Raw genomic sequence first — 19,827 nt, forward strand, 5'->3', positions numbered from 1 at the left:
TTTAGCAAAATATACTTAAGACTTGACAGTTAGTCTCTTGATATAGGCCATTTCAAAGCCTATGCTAAATCTTGTTTAAGAAATGTAAAGTGGAAGGTTCTACTACTTTTTATGTGATTAAGTTTCAGTGTTAACTATCCTCTAGACTCCTTTAAAAAAAACCCAAATTGGGTAAAAGCTGCGCTTAGATTAAAAAATAATTAGAAAAGCTGCCAGCACCCTAAAAAAGTCCTGTATCTGACCTCCAAAAGTATAATAAACAGCAAAGTGCAGCGCTAATAACATATGTGAAAAATTAAAATTGAGTTCCACCAAGTGACATGTAAAACAATTAGTGAAAAAACATATTACAAATAACAAATGAAACTAAAATCACAAATGTATGTGAAAAAAAGTCCAAAAATTCTTAATAAGTCCACAAATAAAGTAAATAGATGAAGAACACCCATCCAAGAGAGGTTTGTGACAAAAGGTGCCTAGATATGGTCCACCAAAACGTGTGAGTAGAGTCTGCTTACCAGACGGCGATGACTGCTATTATGGCAGTCTCGCCCAGCATAGGGATTATGGTCTCCCAAAACCCAAGGTACAATACGGGATCGGTAGTTCTAACACTCCATCAGATGCGACCGTGAGTGGGAACCGCCGACGAAGACCACGAATGAAAAGCCGGAGTGCACCTGCGATTGAATGCACAGACTGCCGAACGTGAGGTGAGCTGGGAAGAGTCAGCCCTGTGATGTGAGCTACCGCGCACTGGGGGGGGGGGGGGGGGGGGGGGGGGTAGGTAATAACAAAAGCAATAAAGGCTTTTTTTCCCTCCTCAATTTTACTTTTAATACAAGCAAAAAAAAAAAAATATATAAAATTATAGATACAGAAAACCAGCTCTGTGACATCAGCCCACTGTCAGCTGAAAACGAATCACAGGAGTGCAGAACAAACTGCATTCCTGTGATCCACAGAAGAAATTAAGCCATACAGCCAAACAAGGCTGTACTTCTTTAAAGCGGAGTTCCACCCAAAAGCTCATCCGATTCCTCCCCCCCCACAATTGCCACCTTTTAGGGGGGAGGGGGGGTGCAGATACCTGTCTAATACAGGTATTTGCACCCACTTCTGGGAATAGACTCCCACGGGAGTCACCCCCTTCCTGCACCCCGCTGCTGTCTCCTGGGAAACACACAGGTCCTAGGAGATAGCGGGGACCAGTTAGGACGCGCAGCGCGACTCGCGCATGCGCATTAGGGAACCAGGAAGTGAAGCCACACCGCTTCACTTCCTGATCACCTCACGAGGATGGCGGCGGCAGCTGCCGAGACCCGAGCAATTGATCGGCTTCGACTGCTGAAATCGCTGGACCCTGGGACAGATAAGTGTCCATTTATTAAAAGTCAGCAGCTGCAGTATTTGTAGCTGCTTGCTTTTAATATTTTTTTTTTTAGGTGGACTCTCGCTTTAAGGGTAGGGTTGTTTTCAGTAGTGTGTACATAATTACATTTTTGACTTTTTAGAGAATCAGTAAGGAGTTAAATTTAACCTTTTACTGCCACCAAAGGCTTACAATCGATGTAAAAAGGGGTGGGTGGCGGAAGCAGCTGGGAGTGTGTGTATATTCCATAGGCTTTCTAATGTACAGCCACCCAGCTGCTTTCTCTGACCTCTGGAAGAGTCTGAATGACCATATATTCATTCACCGATCTTCCCTAGCTGCAAAGAATCCATCATATATATCTTCACTCTCGGTTTCAGGTGTCATTTTTCCTAGCCGCTGTGAGCTGGAAAGCTAATGAAGTGTGATCTGCGCTCCATTATCTTCAAATGAGGGCAGGTGAGACATCAGGGGTTTTTCTGTCCCCTAAATATAAAGTTTAAGTGGGAAGAAAAAAATAAAATAAAGTTGCATCCAATCACTTAATGCTTATGTATGAAAACGCTGCTTGCGCCACACAAGTTGCATATTGTCAAGTAAGCTGATGCGAGAGCAATAATTCCAGGGCCAACTAAACTTATGACCTTTGGAGTCTTTAAAGTGTTACCTATGGAAAGGTTTGTTGTTTTATGGGCACCCGGGATTTTAAAACATGACATGTTGGGTATCCATTTACTCAACCTCATCTTTTATAATATGGTGAAAAAAATTGGGTAATGTAATTTTGTTTAAATAAAACTTTAAATAAACTTTAGCATATTTTTTACTGAACATTTGCGCAAATATTGTATGACATAAAATAGTTGGAACTAATACCATTTTATTCTCTAGGGTATCTGCTTTAAAGAGGTTGTAAACCTCCAAAAAATAAATAAATAAAAATACATACTAGCTCGATATGAAATACTTACCTTTGAACGTAGCCCTGCAGCGGCGCCCGCACACTGCTGACACGGTCGTCATCTTTGCCGGAGTTACTTCCGGGTTTGCGGGCTCCGGCGCTGTGATTGGCCAGAGCCGGGATGACGTCACTCCCGCGCGGGAGCCGCCGGTCACAGCATGGACCCTGAAGAAACGGCACGGGCGACCGTTTCTTCAGAGCGTATGGGCCGATGACTTAAATCGTCTCAGTATACAGTAAATATCTTCTAAACAGTGCAAGTTTAGGCGGTATTACAGTACCTATAGGTAAGCCTTATTACAGGCTTATCTATAGGTACAAAAACACCAGGGGAGTTTACTTCCTCTTTAATAGTGTAAAAAAAAAAAAAAAAAAAAAAAGTAAATCATATTTTGGGGGTTTTAGGTAATCTTTAGGCTTGAAATGATTTTTTAGGCATGTGCAAATAAATCCCACAAAACGACCCTGGCAAAAAAAGGTTTAAAGCCATTTTGGTTTGCGTTGGAACTGCGCTTTTTGTTCACCAGTAGTTTTGCACAAGAGCTGAATGTACATCTGTGATTCACGAGTACTTGGCTTAAGAAATCGCTGCAATCCATAACACCACTAATGTCCAATGCTGGACCAAGACACTCACTGCATCTTTGCTGCCCTTGCTTTTAAGGTCCTGAATTTCAGCCATAAGCCTATGTAGTTCTTCACAGGTTTCCTTGTATAGCTGGTAGTCCTTTTTTGGGTCACGCAAGTCCACCTCAGCCTCTTCACTATAATATCGCCCCTCCTTTATTGAAGGAAAAAAATAAATGACCACGTCAACATATAAAACCCAACTGTTACACTTTAGGATTTTATAAGCTTTTTGTGCTTGCTCATATTTATTATTGCACTCACAACATACTTTGGAAGTAAAAATATTCTCTATATTACCTGCTCCTCATGACGGCTCCGTTTTCCTTCTTCCCCCCTAATAACTTTTGGCTTTCTCTTCTTACCATCTGAAGACATTGTTTATGTCTAAAAATGCTGTTAAGGACATAAAAGAAATTGTTTGTCATTTGTGTACATTTTGTAAAAAGAAAATATATTTTAACTTTAATAAAGACTCATGTTTACTTAATAGCATCCTCTAGAGATGTCTTAGTGCTTAAATAGCTTAAAAAGGCAGAAGGTTTTTTTTATCTTAATGCATTCTATGCATTAGGATAAAAAGCCTTCTGTGTGCAGCAGCTGCCCCAGCACCCCCTAATACTTGCCTGAACTCCCTCTCTCTCCAGCGATGTCCATGATTGTCTCATCTGTCCGAGATTCTCCTTCCTGATTGGCTGAGACACAGCAGCGGCGCCATTGGCTCCAGTTTCTGTCAAAGTCCACTAGCCAATCAGGGAAGAGGGAGGGCAGGGCTCCATGTCTGAATGGACACACAGAGCTGTGACTCAGCTCGGGTGCCCCCATAGCAAGCTGCTTGCTGTGGGGGCACTGAACAGGAGGGAGGGGCCAGGAGCAGCAAAGAGGGACCAGAGAAGAGGATCCAGGCTGTTCTGTGCAAATCCACTGCAACATGTGTTTGTTATTTTATGGGAAAAATTAAGTGAACTTCAACCTGTTACTCCTTTATAGATCAAATGTGATTGTAACAAATGTATTACAATGCTAAGGCTTAAAGCGTTTGTTACCACAACACTTCATATTCCTGATATGTGGCTGCTGTACCATGTACTTGTATAACAAAGTATCCTGTTCTCCTTGTATTCCTTCCTTTGTGTGAAATCCCTGGTGTTCCTGACAGTCCCTCTGCTTTCCTATTAAAAATTGAAAACACCAAGCAGGAGAACACACCGTGGTAAGTTAACTAGCTATACTGGGAACTCAGTGTACTCTCCCCTCAATGATCAGACACGCCCCAACTGCACAGCCATTCACTGGGAAGCTCAGTGTGCTGCTGCCTCTCCTCCTCCCAGCTCTTTTGCAGCTGAGAACAGAGGGAATGTGATCAATTATAGAAAAGGGGAAAAACAACCCATAAAAACAAAGTATTTATATATTTTTTTATATCTTTACAAAAATATTTTGCCATTATCTATTTTAAACTGAATGGGTTGTTTTACAAGGTGATCCTTAACAATCACTTTAAAGAAGAACTGAACTCTAAATTATGCATACAACATAGAATTTGACTTTTTCACAAAATTAAGGCCTCTAGTCCTTAACTCACGGCATAACCTAAATGTAATGTGACTGAAACCATACTGAGGCATTGTCTCTGGAAATGCTTACGTCTCAAAGTTTTGGAATAGTAGTATCTGGTTCCTTAAATTGCACTCCCAATGGACAGCATGGAATCCCTATCAGCAGTGACAGTGTGTCAACGAAGCGATCCCCCGCTGAGCTAGCGGAGTCCACCCCGTGTGAAAGGGGCCTTACACTGCCTTGTTTTGCACTGTGTCTGTGGGTGGAAGTAGACATCTTCATAGAAACTGGGTTCTGCTTCCGTGATTCAGCCACAAACAGTGAGCCAGCACAGCAGTAAAATCACCAAATCTCATTCTGGATCTGCTAAAATCAGCAGTCAGATGCAGCAGTGCCGGATATCTTACACTGCAGATGTACAGCGATGAGGTTGTAGGCACACTGGCACAGGAGAAACACCTATCAGGAAGTGCACTGATTTTTCAGGAGGAATTTCAGACAAAGAGGTATGTTTTTCAGAGTACGGAAGTGTATGACCATGCTGCTCTATAGGAGACTAATACATCATAAGTGCTCATTGACAGCATCAATCTCAGGCACCTGCCGAGACCAGCGCTGTCACAGCACAAGCAGAGGGACCGCTCGGTAAACATTTACAGCCATGCTCACAGCAGATGAAAATCCTCTGTAGAAAAACATGAAGAGCAGGCAGAATCTGTCCTCCACTCATACCTTAAAACCAAGCAAACAGGAAGTGGGCAGGGACACAGCATCGCTTTCTAGAGCTGCTACTATACTAACACTGTAGAGTATAGGCACTTCTCATCAGTCCCTGCCCACAAGGAGCTTACAATCTAAGGTCCCTAACTCAAATTCATACAAACCAGGGCTCCACAAATCCCAGGCGCCAGGTCGCCATTGCAGCTAGAAATGGTATCCTGGCACTTGGGCTTTCGTCAGCCCATTCACTACTGACACCAGCTCACACGCTCCAAGTTCAGTGGGTCTCAGAGGTGATCCCTGTCCTAAAGCGGCTGGGCCATCCATCCGCTCTCAGGATGATCGGCTGAAACATCGCCACCAAGAGCTACATGGTGACCGCCTGAGGACAAATTGGCTGTGTCACACATCCCACGCGGCCCTGTATATGTATTTCGGGCTCCACACCGATATAGCAGGTGTAACTGGGTAGAGGGGAGGGAGGAGTTACTGAACCGGAAGCGACATGTATGCCGTCACTTCTGAATCCCCGTTGACAGTTCCCCTGGCCATCAAGGCTGGGAAAGAATGTTATGCAGTGCAATCTGCAATGCATTACATTCAGTGAAGCACACGGGAGACATTTATTAAAGAGAACCTGTCACCATAAAAATAACCACATAGGGGACTTTGTCACCTACTTGATTAGAAAAAAAAAAAAGAAAAAAATGTTTTTTCATTGTAAAAATGTAAAGTCACGCCCCCCCCCCCAAAAAGCCTCCTCACATATACACACCTACAAATGTAAACGCACACGTGAGGGCACCTACACCTGAAAACGACGATTGCAATACACGCTACATATCGCCACGTGCGCAGTAATTCTAGCACCAGCCCTCTTTGTTAATGCTAAATAGAGCTTTCTTTAAGAAAAAAAAAAAAACTGGCTTCCAACTTTTTAGCTGGCTCCTATATTTAAGGCAACTTTGTCAAGCCTTGATACAAACTAGAGCTGCACAATTCTGGGAAAAATGAGAATCGCGATTCTTTTGCTTAGAGTAAAGATCATGATTCTTTAAAATGGTAATTTAAAAAAGAAAAATTAGCTGTAGACAGTGTATGCGCAATTAACACGCCACTCGCTCCCGATGCTCGGGGCTGGTTACTCATTTAATACAGCAAGGGGTGGATGTATGGTTATACATTGAACACAATCAACAAGATGCTCGGGGCTGGTTATTATAATGGGCGGATGTATACGCCCCTTTGAGAAAAGCATCCGCCCATTATAATAACCAGCCCCGAGCATCGTGTTGATTGTGTTCAATGTATAACCATTCAGGATGAGCTCTGGCGTGTTCGTACACTCCACGTGCAGAGCCCGCCAGGAAGTCGGCACGGCACTGCACTAATCACAGGCAGTGAGACATTTCCCAATCTCTGCAGCCGCACATCAGATAAATGTTTAATTGCCTGTGATTAGCGCAGCGAAGCGCCATGCCAATTTCCTGGCGGGGTCGGCACTTGGAGTGTGCCAACACGCTGGAGCTCATCCTTAATAACCCTACATCCGCCCCTTTGAGAAAAGCACCCACCTCTTGCTGTATTAAATGAATAACCAGCCCCGAGCATTGGGAGCGAGCGGGGTGTTGATTGCGCTTGCGCAGTCCAGGCCAGGCACTATGCCCTCTGCTGACGTCAGTTCCGATATCAGCACCATCAGCGTCATTTGCATTCCACGCTGGTTCCGACAGCTTCTCCTCTGGTCCCGGCTACATCCGAAAAAAATTGCGATAATCCAGGCTGGAGATCGCAGGGGGGTGTGTGTGTGTGTGTGTGTGTGTGAATCGAGATTCTATATACGATTAATTGTGCAGCTCTAATACAAAACACATAATAGGGCCAATTTAGACAGGATCCAATTAACCTACCAGCATGTCTTTGGAGTGTGGGAGGAAACCGGAGTACCCGGAGGAAACCCACGCAGACACAGGGAGAACATTTACCCACACACGTTTGTACAGCTGGATACAAGAGTGGCACAACGCCAATACAGAAGCAATCATTGAGGACACAAGTACGGCAGTGAGGTTTACGCTAGAAGACACCGCAACTAGTCAGAGTCCATGTGTATGAGTCCTTAGAAGCAAGTTTAAACTTCAATAAAAGAAAAAAAATTAAAGAAAAGGAGAAAAAATTTTTTTTTTAAATCTAAGGGCATTTAAAAATAACATTAAAAGTCTATGGTTATTAAGACATTAGTGTATCAGTGCAAGGAAACGTGATCTCATCACTGCTGTGTGTCTGGGGATTGGCTCGAATACAATTCCACATAACCCACTGTGATCACCTTACTAATCATAAAGTACAATGCAGTCCGAGGTGTTCATCGTCACTTCTACAATGTCAGCCATGGCATGCTGGGAGCAGTAGTGGCACAGCAACTGTATAATAACATACAGACATCTATTGTCATTCCCTGTCACAGGGGGTTGTCAAGCGCCTTCTTACTGTGTTACAGCGTTGTGTAATCTCAAATATAGGATAACAGTATACTTACATCAATTCGGATCCTCAATGAACTCTCATCTACTTCCGTCCGCAGACTACTCCGCCCGGATGTACAACCTATGACCCCCAAGCCTGCACCATAGAGTGCCCGCCGGAGAAGACAGTCTCCACCCCCGCACCATACAATATACAATGCTAGGGAAGAGCGCTTCCAAGTTAAAACACCACTCATTGTGGAGGGAGATGAAATTACATGTACTGCAGAAGTGTATCTGTTATGAGCGAGGATTGCCAATCAGAGATAAAGTGTCTAAACTAGTTTTATTTTAATAAAGCCCAACTCCAGGCACACAAAAAACTACCCTTTCAGTGCTTTCCCGCTTAGTCTCAGTTCACACTAGTGCGATGCAGGAAACGTACAAGATTTGCTGTGTTTCCCTGCAATCGCACTCTAAGCAATCACATGGCATCCATGCAATCTGCTGCGGGTGTCAATGTTATCTTAACAACACCCCGAAACAGATGGCAAGACGCAGTGTGATTGCCAGAATCGTATCACATAGGTATATAGACACCTATGCAATGCGACTTAGGTGTAGGAAAAAAGGCGTCCTGCACCATCTTGGTGTGGATGCGATTTCAGCCATACTAAATGCATGGCTGAAATTGCACCGCATCATGGACATCGCATGTGATGTGCATGGGAATGCGGTGCGATTCTTGTGCTGATCACATGCAGTGTTTTCCGCACCAGTGTGAACCTAGGCTAACACACAGTAGGGTTGATTTACTATAACTGGAGAGTGCAAAATCTGGTGCAACTGTGCTTGGCAGCCAATCAGTTTCTAACTTCAGCTTGTAAGCTTTGACAAAAAAAAAAAAAACTGGAAGCTGATTGGTTTCTAAGCAGAGTTGCACCAGATATTGCACTCTCCAGTTTTAGTAAATCAACCTCACTGTGAGTGGTAAATGCTCATCTTTGCCTAGGGGTAGAGGAATAAAGTGTACTTTTTACCATATGCATGTTTCCATCTGACTCCCTGCAACAGAGCAACCAGTCCCTCACATTCTCCACTCTTATGCCACATACACAGGACCGGACTTTACGGCATACTTGGTCCTGTGGACCGGAGTCCGTCGGACATTTCGATCGTGTGTGGGCTCCAGCGGACTTTTTTTCCCCAAAAGTTCGACGGACCTAGAAATGAAACATGTTTCAAATCTTTTCGACGGACTCGAGTCCGGTTGAAAAGTCCGCTCGTCTGTATGGTAGTCCGACGGACAAAAAGCCACGCTAGGGCAGGTATTGGCTACTGGCTATGAACTTCCTAGTCCGATCGTATATATGTATGCGGCATAAGGTGCTCCTGGCTGTTGTTGCAGCCCTGCCTCCCCAACTTACAATGCAGGGTTAATAGCCCACAGCCTACCCTAGAGCACCATAGGGAGAAGACGGGAGCCAGGGTAAAGTAAGTAATGCAGACTTCTCATCTCCTCTAGACAGAACTAGAGTTTAGCCCTTGCAGAGCGGGGGCTTCACTGCATGGGTGTTTTTTCTATTCCAACCTGGAATTGAGCTTTAACAACAATAATAATAGTGCTCTGCCATATGTACTTTAACCACTTGCCTACTGGGCACTTATACTCCCTCCCTCCCCAGGCCAATTTTCAGCTTTTAGCGCTGTGGCACTTTGAATGACAATTGCACGGTCATGCAACACTGTACCCAAACATTTATCATTTTTTCCACACAAATAGAGCTTTCTTTTGGTAGTATTTAATCACCACTAGCTTTTTTATTTTTATGCTAAAGAAACAAAAAAAAAAATGTTAAAAAACAAAACATTTTTCAGTTTGTTATAAAATTTTGCAAACAGGTATTTTTTTTCTCCTTCACTGATGTGCGCTGATGAGGCTGAACTGATGGGCACTAATAGGCACCGATGAGGTGACACTGATGGGGCAGCACTGGTGGGCACTGATGAGGCAGCACTGAAGGGCACTGAGAGGTGGCACTGATGGGCACTGATAGATGACACTGATGATGAGGCACTGATTGGCAGCACTGATAGGCAGCACTGATAGGTGACACTGATGATGAGGCACTGATAGGTGGCACTGATAGGCGGCACTGATAGGCAGCACTGATAATGAGGCACTGATTGGCAGCACTGATAGGTGGCACTGATAGGCAGCACTGATAGGTGACACTGATGATGAGATGCTGATTGGCAGCACTGATCGGCACCATTAGTGGGCACTAATTAGCAGAATTGTTGGGCACGGATAGGTTGCACTGGTTAGCAGCACTGGCTGGCAATGTTGGGACTGATGTCCCTGTAACAAAAGCCGGTAACTGGCTTTCTTCTTTTTTCCTAATGCTATCAGCGTGAGAAGAAAAAAAAAGCTGATAACCAGCTTCTGTTTACTCCCGTGTGATCAGCTGTCATTGGCTGACAGCTGATCATGTGGTAAAGGGCCATTGTGCTTGGCCCTTTTCCCCGGATCTGTGATCAGCCAAGTCTAAAAGACTCGACGATCACAGAGCGTGCTGCAGGGGGCATGCGAGTTGCGCGATCACGGGAGGATGTCTATGGACACCCTCCCAACACTGGAAGCCGCGCTGTAGCCATCTTCTCAGGTAGAAAGTGGTTAAGGGTCCATTCACGCCACAATGTAAGGCTCGTTTACACCATACGAGCATGAAAACAGATGGCAAAAACACACAGATTTCACTTGCAGAGACATCGTTTTACATCAGTTTTTATGCACATTGACATAAATGTTTATGCGTGTCAGTTATGTTATATCACATTGTGAAGGAATGTGATGTAAATAATAATAATAATCTGAAAATGTCTATTTTCTTATGTGCATACATATTTTTCTCCTTACTCATTATATAAGTATACAGATTAGCTCTGTTTCTATATTTTTCTCAAAATGGCGGGTACCCCCTACATCCCACACATCAGAAGAACGCGGAACTGAAGATAAAACCAAGGACAGCCAAACCTCGTTATGAAGATTCTCAATCTTCTTTTCTATCCTAACCAATGAGATGTACCTATTAGACTAACATAGCAATGCCGTATTTGTGTGTATAAAACATTAGCACCGCCTTGAATAAATCAGAAGTGTAAAAAGTAACGGAGCTGAGCGTGTCTCAGAGTGTTTACTTTTATATGCATGCATATCCACACTTTCCAATTAGAGACAGCAGCAGATAACCTTGAGCTCGATTGGAGCTCTTAATCATTTCCATAACAGATGGTGCCGAAACCCGGGACCTCAGGCTACAGTCGAAGTCATACCGCGATAAGCATTCGGGCGTTAATTGAAAGATGAGAGGGGGTTTGCGCAGCCCTAACAGTACCGGTAAGTCTTCTTTATATTCTTACCACTGTCTTTCGGTTGACCTCTGGATTCTGTCGGTATGCTGAGACTGTCTTAGAGGCAAGTATTTCCTCACCTGAGGTTGTTTTAACGAACCTGCCAATGGGTTTCTGCTGTCTGTATTTGTTCACTGTGTGCCATTCTTTGGGCTACGAAACTCAGCAGTCTAAAAGTGCTACATGTGTGTTCTCATCTCCAGACGAGCTGTCGGCCTCTGGAGTGAGATGGGTTATTGTGGCAGTCAGTTATGGGACGGGTTACTCATTGGTTTGTCGGACCTTTGAGGGAAATCTCAGCTGCTGGAGCCCCCCGCAGTCTGAAAGCGTTACAGATGTCTCACCCCCAGATGAGCTGTCGGCCTCTGGGAGTAACTGTAATGACGGCCTTTAACTGGGTTTAAGGGGAGTTGTCTGCCCCTGAGGTTATCTTAGCCTGCTGAAATTTTGCAGTTCGAAGAGTGGCAGGTGTAATGTCCTGTCGTGAGTGTATTTGTGGTTTACTGTTTGCTATACACGAGAGGGGTTGGGGACTGGTTAAGGTCGGAGGGGGGGCTGCCCGGGGGATCTGTTGGGTCGCGGGCCGTTGCTCCTCACTACCCCTGATGTGTTTGTTCTTGTTCTGAGATTAACCGTACATTACAGGGTTATAGCAGACAGTAGCAGCTAGGAGCGCAGTCTTATGTGCCCACACCCAAGGAATTTGTTGATAAAGAACACTGAGAAAGAATATTAACCCCTTGGTTGTACGTATTCTCCTCTCAAGCCGTTAGCCGAGAAACAGAGAGAGAAAAGAATGTGATATTGTAAAGAAGGAGAGAAGAAGATGTTGAAATAGTTAACAAAGTTGAACGAAGTGGCGAAAGTTATGTTGCTAAAGAAACAGGGAGAAAAATCCTGTGTGATAAAGAAAATTGGATAAAGGAAGTTAAGAAAGATGGAAATTGTATTATGTATGTGTATCACAGAGCTGATGATATGTTGGAACTTGAAACAAAAGGAGGGGAGGGACAGCACTGCCCTCCGTCTAACGACCACTCCTTTCTCACCACCCAAGCACAACCCACGGTGACAGCTCAGCCCGGCGGCCATCTTAGTGCACCCATGCCTTCACTTTCTACCCAGCCCAGTGCACTTCCTGCCGGCGGCCATCTTGGTACACCCAGTAAGCTTAAACAGCCTGTACCCAGCCCTCCCTGTTTTAAACCAGGATGGTTCGTACCACACATCTGTCTTCCCCAATACGGAAGCATCACATTCCCAGGCCAGATATGTTAATGATGAAGAAGCGTCTGAGTGGGAAGCCCAACAGCAGGCAGCAAGGCCACCCACTGATTTAACCCCCAATCCGGCTCCGGACTCACGGTTCCGAGAGGATCTCAAACACATGCTGGCAACCGTAAAGAACAGTGCCCCTTGCCAGCCCCCGCCCCAACAACAGTCTCGGTTACCAGAAGGGGCACCAGTGATGTATGTCGCTTTTACTCCATCACAAGCAGAGGCCTTAGTGACAAGTCTGCCTGACCCAGAGAAGCAGCCAATTCCCTTCTACCACAGGATAGTGCAGATACAAGAAACTTACTCAGCTGCCTGGAGAGACTTGATCAGCCTATGCCAAATCAAAGCAGGACATGTCTTTTGGCCAGTCATGCAGCCGGCCTTCAATGATGCCTGCCTGACAAGTGCCACTTCCTACGCCTCAGGAGTGGAGTTCTGTGCACAACTCCACGACTGGGCAAAGGAGAAGTTGACGGATCAGACCACAATCCAAGATATTACCCAAGATAAAGGGGAGTCTGAAGAAGTATCATGCTAGACTCATACAGGCCTTTGATGATCTGAGTTTCTCCCACTATGAAAAGAGACACACACGTTTCCTGCGTGGGAATGGATGGGGTGCCCCGCTCCAGTCCACTTCCTGATTTGCTTGCCAGATTTGTGGTGTCCTCTACATGTCCCTTGAATCTACTAGGAGCTGATGTGTTGTCCGGACTACAGGCCTCAATCAGGACACGCCTGAAGGGGGGATGAAGTTACATACTCCCCTATCTTTAGAAGACTAATCTGCTTTGTGTTCTCTGCCTCTCCTGATGACACTTAATGAAGCAAAAACTTCAAGTTCAATACTGCAGGAAGTACTTGACAGAATCCCTGCGTGCCTATGGTCCACAGGACCGGAAGACAACGGTCACTTAAAGGTGCCACCAGTTTCAGTCAAGCTAAAAGAGGGCGCATCATTGCCCTGGAAACCACAATAACCCCAAGAAGAGAATCCTAAAAAGAGAACCAGGTACCTGCTGTGGATGCCTTTGACTGCAAAGTACCTCACAGAGGTGGACCTTACAAACGCTTTCTTCAGTGTCCACCCTCACCCCTCCTGCTGGTACCTTTTTGCATTCATCCACGGAAAGAAACGGCAACATACCTAAATAGTTGTGCCGCAAGGGGCACAGAACTTTCCAAGCCAGTTTGCAAAAGCTATGGCTATCATCCTTGACACATGACAAGAGAAACACCCGGAAGTGATTCTCTTCCAACATGTTGATGACCTTCTCCTTTGTGCAGCTGACTTACCCCCTGTTAAAGTCACCTCAGAAAGCCTGTTGTGCTATCTTGCCAACCAGGGCTGCAGAGCCTCAAAGCCCAAATTGCAGTGGTGCTCAACACCTGTCATTTTCCTTGGACTAATTTCCTAGTGCAGAGCATGGATTCCAGAAGCCTTCCTACTGATGCTCTGCAATCAGACCCTTCCAGATGTCTCCTGAAGAAATATCTAAGTTTGAGGCCCTCAAGTGTGCCATCTCAGGCGCTAGGGCTCCCAGACTACGACAAAATGCTCAAGCTCTTTGTATCCGAACGTCTGGGACATGCTGCAGGTGTACTCACCCAATCACACGGCATCAGCCTACGCCCCGTAGGATATTATTCCTGTCGGCTGGATGCGGTAGCAAGAGGAGGCCTATTGTGTCTGCGAGCTGGCTTTGCTATACAAGCCTTGCTTGACAAAACTTTGAACTTGGTCCTCAGACACTGCCTCGTTCTGCTTGCTCCCCATGACGTTGTTGCCATATTCAACCAAGATCCAGCCGAAACACTTGTCCACTACCAGACACTTGAGACTCCTGTGTTCCCTCCTACTGGACAGCATTACTCTATTAAGTTGTCAAACACTGAACCCTACCACCCTTCTTCCACTTCTCGAGGGGGGAAAGGAGGAGGAGGAGTAGAGTCTTGACTTGTCACCCCATGACCACACAGGACACGCGGTCACCACTGAAAACACTGTTCTACAAGCTGAAGCCTTACCACCGGTGATGTCTGCACAGGAGGCAGAGCTGTAAGCACTTACTACAGCATGTAAATGGGCAGAGGGAAAAAGAGCCAACATTCATATGGACTCAAGATATGCTTTCAGCATTGCCCATGATTATGGTGTTATCTAGGACAGAGGATTCCTGACGGCTGCAGGAACACCTGTGAAAAATTGATGCCTTGCTTCTCCCAACCCAAGTGACTATTCTGAGTAAAAGCACACGACAAAATGAACTCAAAGGAAGCTCGAGGTAATCATCTAGCCAATTCAGCTGCCAAACAGACAGCTGGTGGTCCACGGGAAGTGGACAGCCGGGTGGTAGAAGAAGACCACCCCGTGCTTACCTTACAGACTTTCCCAGTGGACAGAGTTTATCTAAAAGAACTACAGGAAACAACAAGTCCGGATAAGAAGGAAAGCTGGAAACGGAGAGGAGCAACTCTCAGAAATGGACTATTCGAGTGCAACAAGAAGCCTTGTCTACCCAGGAGTATGTACCCAGCCGTGGTGCAATGGGCACATGGAGCTGCCCACTTGACAAAGACTTTTATGAACTCTCTTATCAACAAGTGTTGCACCAAGAGTTACTCCACTGACCGACAGCTTCTGCAGATAATGCATTATCTGCACCAAATGTAACCCAGGATGCACAGGAAAAACACAGAAGAAGCACCTGGCAAAAGCCCTATACCCCATTCCAGAGGATGCAAATTGATCATTCTCAAGTGCCAAGAAGTGGCAGATTCGAATACGCCCTAGTGGAAGTGGTCATGACTGCCAGAACCACAGCTAAGAAACTACTGAGTGAGATAGTATGTAGATTTGGGGTCCCAGAGGTGATATTGAGAGATCAGGGACCAGCCTTAACAGCAACCCTTACAAAAGAGATTTGGGCAGCACTGGGGGTTCAGTTGGCACTACACATCCCATACCACCCTCAAAGTAGCGGGAAGGTAGAAAGGATGAATGGGACACTAAAAACAGGATGTTAAAGATGGCCCAAGAGACTAACATGAGTTGGCCAGACAAATAGCCCATAGCGCTGTTCAGTGTCAGACACACCCCGGGGGAAACATGCCCTATCCCCTTATGAAATTTTGTTTGGTTCAGCTCCCAGACTTGGTTGTTACTTTCCACAACAGTTACAGTTGCAGTCTGATGTGTTGACTAATTATGTAACCACATTATCACGAGAATTAACCTGAATGCATGTCCAGGTGTTTTCTTCCATTCCAGATCCTGAATTAGATACAGGAACACACAAACTACTGTCTGGAGATCCTTGAGCCAAGTTATGATGGTCCATTCCAAGTTTTGTTGACCACAGCTACCTCAGTCAAGTTGGCCAGGAAGAACACCTGAATGCACGCTTATCACTGCAGGAGAGCGTGTTTTTGGGTGCTGCATATCCTTTTTCTGTTTGATCTAGGGGGGAGGGGCCCAGGAGGTGGCCATCACAAAAATGATAACATAATTACGTTTTGGTGTAACCCTTCAGGTACACATGTGACCACCTTTACCTTAGATTACTGTGACATAGTACCTTGTCCGTTTGACCCTTCATGGTGATGCCATTGGTACAGTGATATCCCTGACGGTAAGGACATATATGTATGCCACACAGACAGTTACTGGGGACAGAGTTGTGGTTTCTGTGGGGGCCAGTGGGTTGGAACACAGAGCCAGACTAGGCGACCACAGAGTGCATTAGACAAAAAAGATGAAAATAGAAAGCCCCCATATCCTAACCAAAGATACCCCTGATACATACACTGACCCAGCACACAGTCAGAGGAGGAAGCGAGCAGCTCTCTCCGGAAGCTTTGACCCTCATGTATACATAGATGTCATAAGGGTTACAAGGGGGGTCCCTGATGAATTTAAAGCCAGGGGCCAGGTAAAAGCTGGTTTTGAGTCTTTGATCCCCATAACAACTGTCAGCAAGAATGTAGATTGGATTAACTACATATCATGGTTATGCAATAGAGTTTGTCGATCAACATACCTGTCTCCATGTGTTCATCTCTAGAGACCAGCTGACCCTCACCTGACTGCTTTTGTAACCTCTCCTCTAAGCATGGCTCCACCCCAGGCCCTATCAGGGAACCCTATATTAACCTGTGCACCGCAAGCCAGCAGTGCTGATCAACCATTGTGTGTTAGCCTCTATGTGTACTTGCTGTGTTTCATACATCTGATTCCTGTTACCGACTTTGGCGTGTTCCCGACCATCCCTGTTTGCCTGTGACCCTGAACCTTGGCTTGTCCCTTACTTTCCTTGTTGTTCCAGCCTGCTGCCTCCTTCCTCTTCTCCTGTAGTCTACCGTGAGCGTGAGCTGTGAGACCCTGGGGGCCGCGACCTGGAGCCAGACTGCAGCGCAGTCCATCCTTACCATTAAAGGCTCTGGTGAACACCTGCTGGCTCTTAGACTCCGCGCCCTGGGGAATCTATGCTCTAGCTCCCAGTGGGATCTGTGTCAGTGATCCAGTAGACCTGCTTCCTAAACCTCCCAGGGTTCAATCCGCAGCAGTCAACCGTAGGGTCCACTACCTTGCGGTGCACTCCTGATCCCAACGGTGTGCATCTGTCACCCAGCCTCTAGGTGACCTGACACTACACATATTATAACCAACAGAGATTTGTAAATTACACTAAAGATGCCCTCCAGGGAATTGCTGACCAGTTAGCCCCCACTTCCTACATGACATTCCAGGACCGGATGGCCTTAGACATGGTGCTAGCTGGGAAAGGAGGTGTTTTGAAAAATCATAGGAAAAAACGGGAACCTGTTGTACATACATTCCTGATAATACTGGCCCAAATGGTAAGGTTACTTTAGCTATAAAGAAAATAGAAGATCTGTCATTGGAGTTGAAGAACTCAGGTATCACAGACCCATGGGATCAATACTTTAGCTGGATGAGTGGGTGGCAGAAGGTGCTCGTTCAGATAGGGGTAACGGTATTAATAATCCTGGTTCTTTTAGCCCTGATTGTATGCTGTATTCTACCTTTCGTAAAAAGTTAATGAGCAAGGCTGTAGACAATAGCACACCTACATTTCTCCACCAAGAAGAAGAGGACCTCCTTATGATGGAAGATGACAAACCCTTCACTCCTCTACAGTCACTCCCTGTCCATAATCTCACAATCCTATAGGGTTATAGGGATAGATAGCGCCTGACTGCACCTCTCCAGCTGTATCGAGGAGGGAAGTGAACAGTTGCTGCCCAATTCTATATACAGCCTAAAATAGTTGCTGAGGAGAAGGGCCAGGCCAAAGTAAGACCTTTAGTATTAGGGACAGAAAAGAGAAAATAGTCATTTTAGGGGGGATTGTGAAGGAATGTGATGTAAATAATAATAATAATCTGAAAATGTCTATTTTCTTATGTGCATACATATTTTTCTCCTTACTCATTATATAAGTATACAGATTAGCTCTGTTCCTATATTTTTCTCAAAATGGCGGGTACCCCCTACATCCCACACATCAGAAGAACGTGGAACTGAAGATAAAACCAAGGACAGCCAAACCTCGTTATGAAGATTCTCCATCTTCTTTTCTATCCTAACCAATGAGATGTACCTATTAGACTAACATAGCAATGATGTATTTGTGTGTATAAAACATTAGCACCGCCTTGAATAAATCAGAAGTGTAAAAAGTAACGGAGCTGAGCGTGTCTCAGAGTGTTTACTTTTATATGCATGCATATCCACACTTTCCAATTAGAGACAGCAGCAGATAACCTTGGGCTCGATTGGAGCTCTTAATCATTTCCATAACAACGTCAGATGCTTTCTGCGCAAAAAACTGTATACATGTTGCAGATTCCTGCACAGAAAAAATCTGTACAGGATACCAGTGTTATGGTGTGAACAGAACACATAGAGAACAATTGTTTTTTTGTGCCCTTGCAGAACGCGTGCAGAAAACTGATGTCTCTGCACATGGTGTGAATGAGGCCCAAGTGCATGAAAACACACATATATTGACATATATATATATATATATATATATATATATATATATATATATATATATATAAAAGTGCAGCGCGGTATAGTAAAACAATAGTTCTACCAGGTGAACATACTATATAAATTTACATTAAAGTGACATGTGTATCATAAAAAATATCCAGTGAAATAAACCAAGTTAAAAATCAGGTGAAAAATAAAAAAATGAATCCATACATAAATTTATGTGTTAAAGAAAGTACAGTACTCCTGATGACGTCAGTTGTGACGAAACGCTCGTAGGGTTTGTTGCGTATACATGCACGCCGCATGTGCGTTCTTGATTTTAACATACCAGCAGAGCTTTTTTATCTGTATCCCTGCAAGGACTGTTTTTACTGATTTGGAACTTTGTTGTTTAAATAAACCACCAAAGTAATCTCTGCGCTACTGGAGTTTTTTTCTCCCCTTCTTTTCCTTGGTTAACCCATTTGTATGCTGTGGAAGTCGCTATCCATTGGTACACAGTTCCTGTCTCAGCGGTTGCCCATTGGTGCGCTCTTGCCCCTTTGATCATCCATTGGCGCACAGCACTTATTTCTTGGAAGTGAACCATGGAAGTTGCTCCTGACTGATGCCAGCTGGTCACCTGGGAATCCCTCACAGTGTTCCTGCGTTTTCTACTAAGCCTGTTTTGACCCCCCTGAGAAGGGTGGTCGCAGGCTTTCCGGTAAGCCTCCATTGTTTATTGTAAGGTGACGGGCAGCACAAGCGGAGAACACAGACCCTGGCTTCTGTATTGAAGTTTTTCCATTGGGATACCTTCATTTATGAACTTGGTTTGTCACATTAATGCACAATTTCTTTAACACATAAATTTATGTATGGATTAATTTTTTATATTTCACCTGATTTTTAACGTGGTTTATTTCACTGAATATTTTTTATGATACACATGTCACTTTCATGTAAATTTATATATTATGTTCACCTGCTAGAACTATTGTTTTACTATCCCGCGCTCCACTTTTCTATATATATTTATCTTTCTGTGCCCCATATCAGGGTTATAGTGCTTAGCAGCAGGATATCCTTCACGGTTTAAATTTTCAGTAATTTATATATTTTTTATTTATCACACACCTAGCGCAATTTCTTTCCTTACTTTGTTACACATATGTTGACATGCTTTGCATTTAAAATACACAAAATACATTTTTTTTTAACTTCACTAAGCTTTGCTTGTAAAGTAAACTTTCACTGTTTTTACTCTTGTATTTATGTGTTACCTTTTACTGAGCTGAAAAACGTAGAGCATGTACTCCTTTTTTTTTTTTTTTTTCTTCTGTTGAACAGGGAAGGCTGCAATTTGGCAGGTCCCTGCTGAACAGGTGGAGATTTGATCTTTCTATGCCCAGCTTTAGAAAAG

At 44.6% G+C, this 19,827-nt stretch overlaps 1 protein-coding gene across 1 annotated transcript in view; it reads right to left on the minus strand.

Annotated features, from left to right (window-relative positions):
• THOC5 (THO complex subunit 5) overlaps positions 1 to 7,905 on the minus strand; it is a 34,029-nt gene extending 26,124 nt beyond the window's left edge. Inside the window, exons 1-3 of the mRNA XM_073630670.1 lie at positions 7,780 to 7,905; positions 3,261 to 3,356; positions 2,971 to 3,114 (exon numbers count right to left, since the gene is read on the minus strand). Coding sequence (XP_073486771.1) covers positions 2,971 to 3,114; positions 3,261 to 3,338 — 222 coding nt within the window. The 5' untranslated portion in view covers positions 3,339 to 3,356; positions 7,780 to 7,905. The remainder of the gene's footprint in view (positions 1 to 2,970; positions 3,115 to 3,260; positions 3,357 to 7,779) is intronic.
• Between the last annotated feature and the right edge of the window lie 11,922 nt (positions 7,906 to 19,827).

This window comes from Aquarana catesbeiana, linkage group LG01 (assembly GCF_042186555.1).
Source record: "Aquarana catesbeiana isolate 2022-GZ linkage group LG01, ASM4218655v1, whole genome shotgun sequence".
NCBI classification, from domain to species: Eukaryota; Metazoa; Chordata; class Amphibia; order Anura; family Ranidae; genus Aquarana; species Aquarana catesbeiana.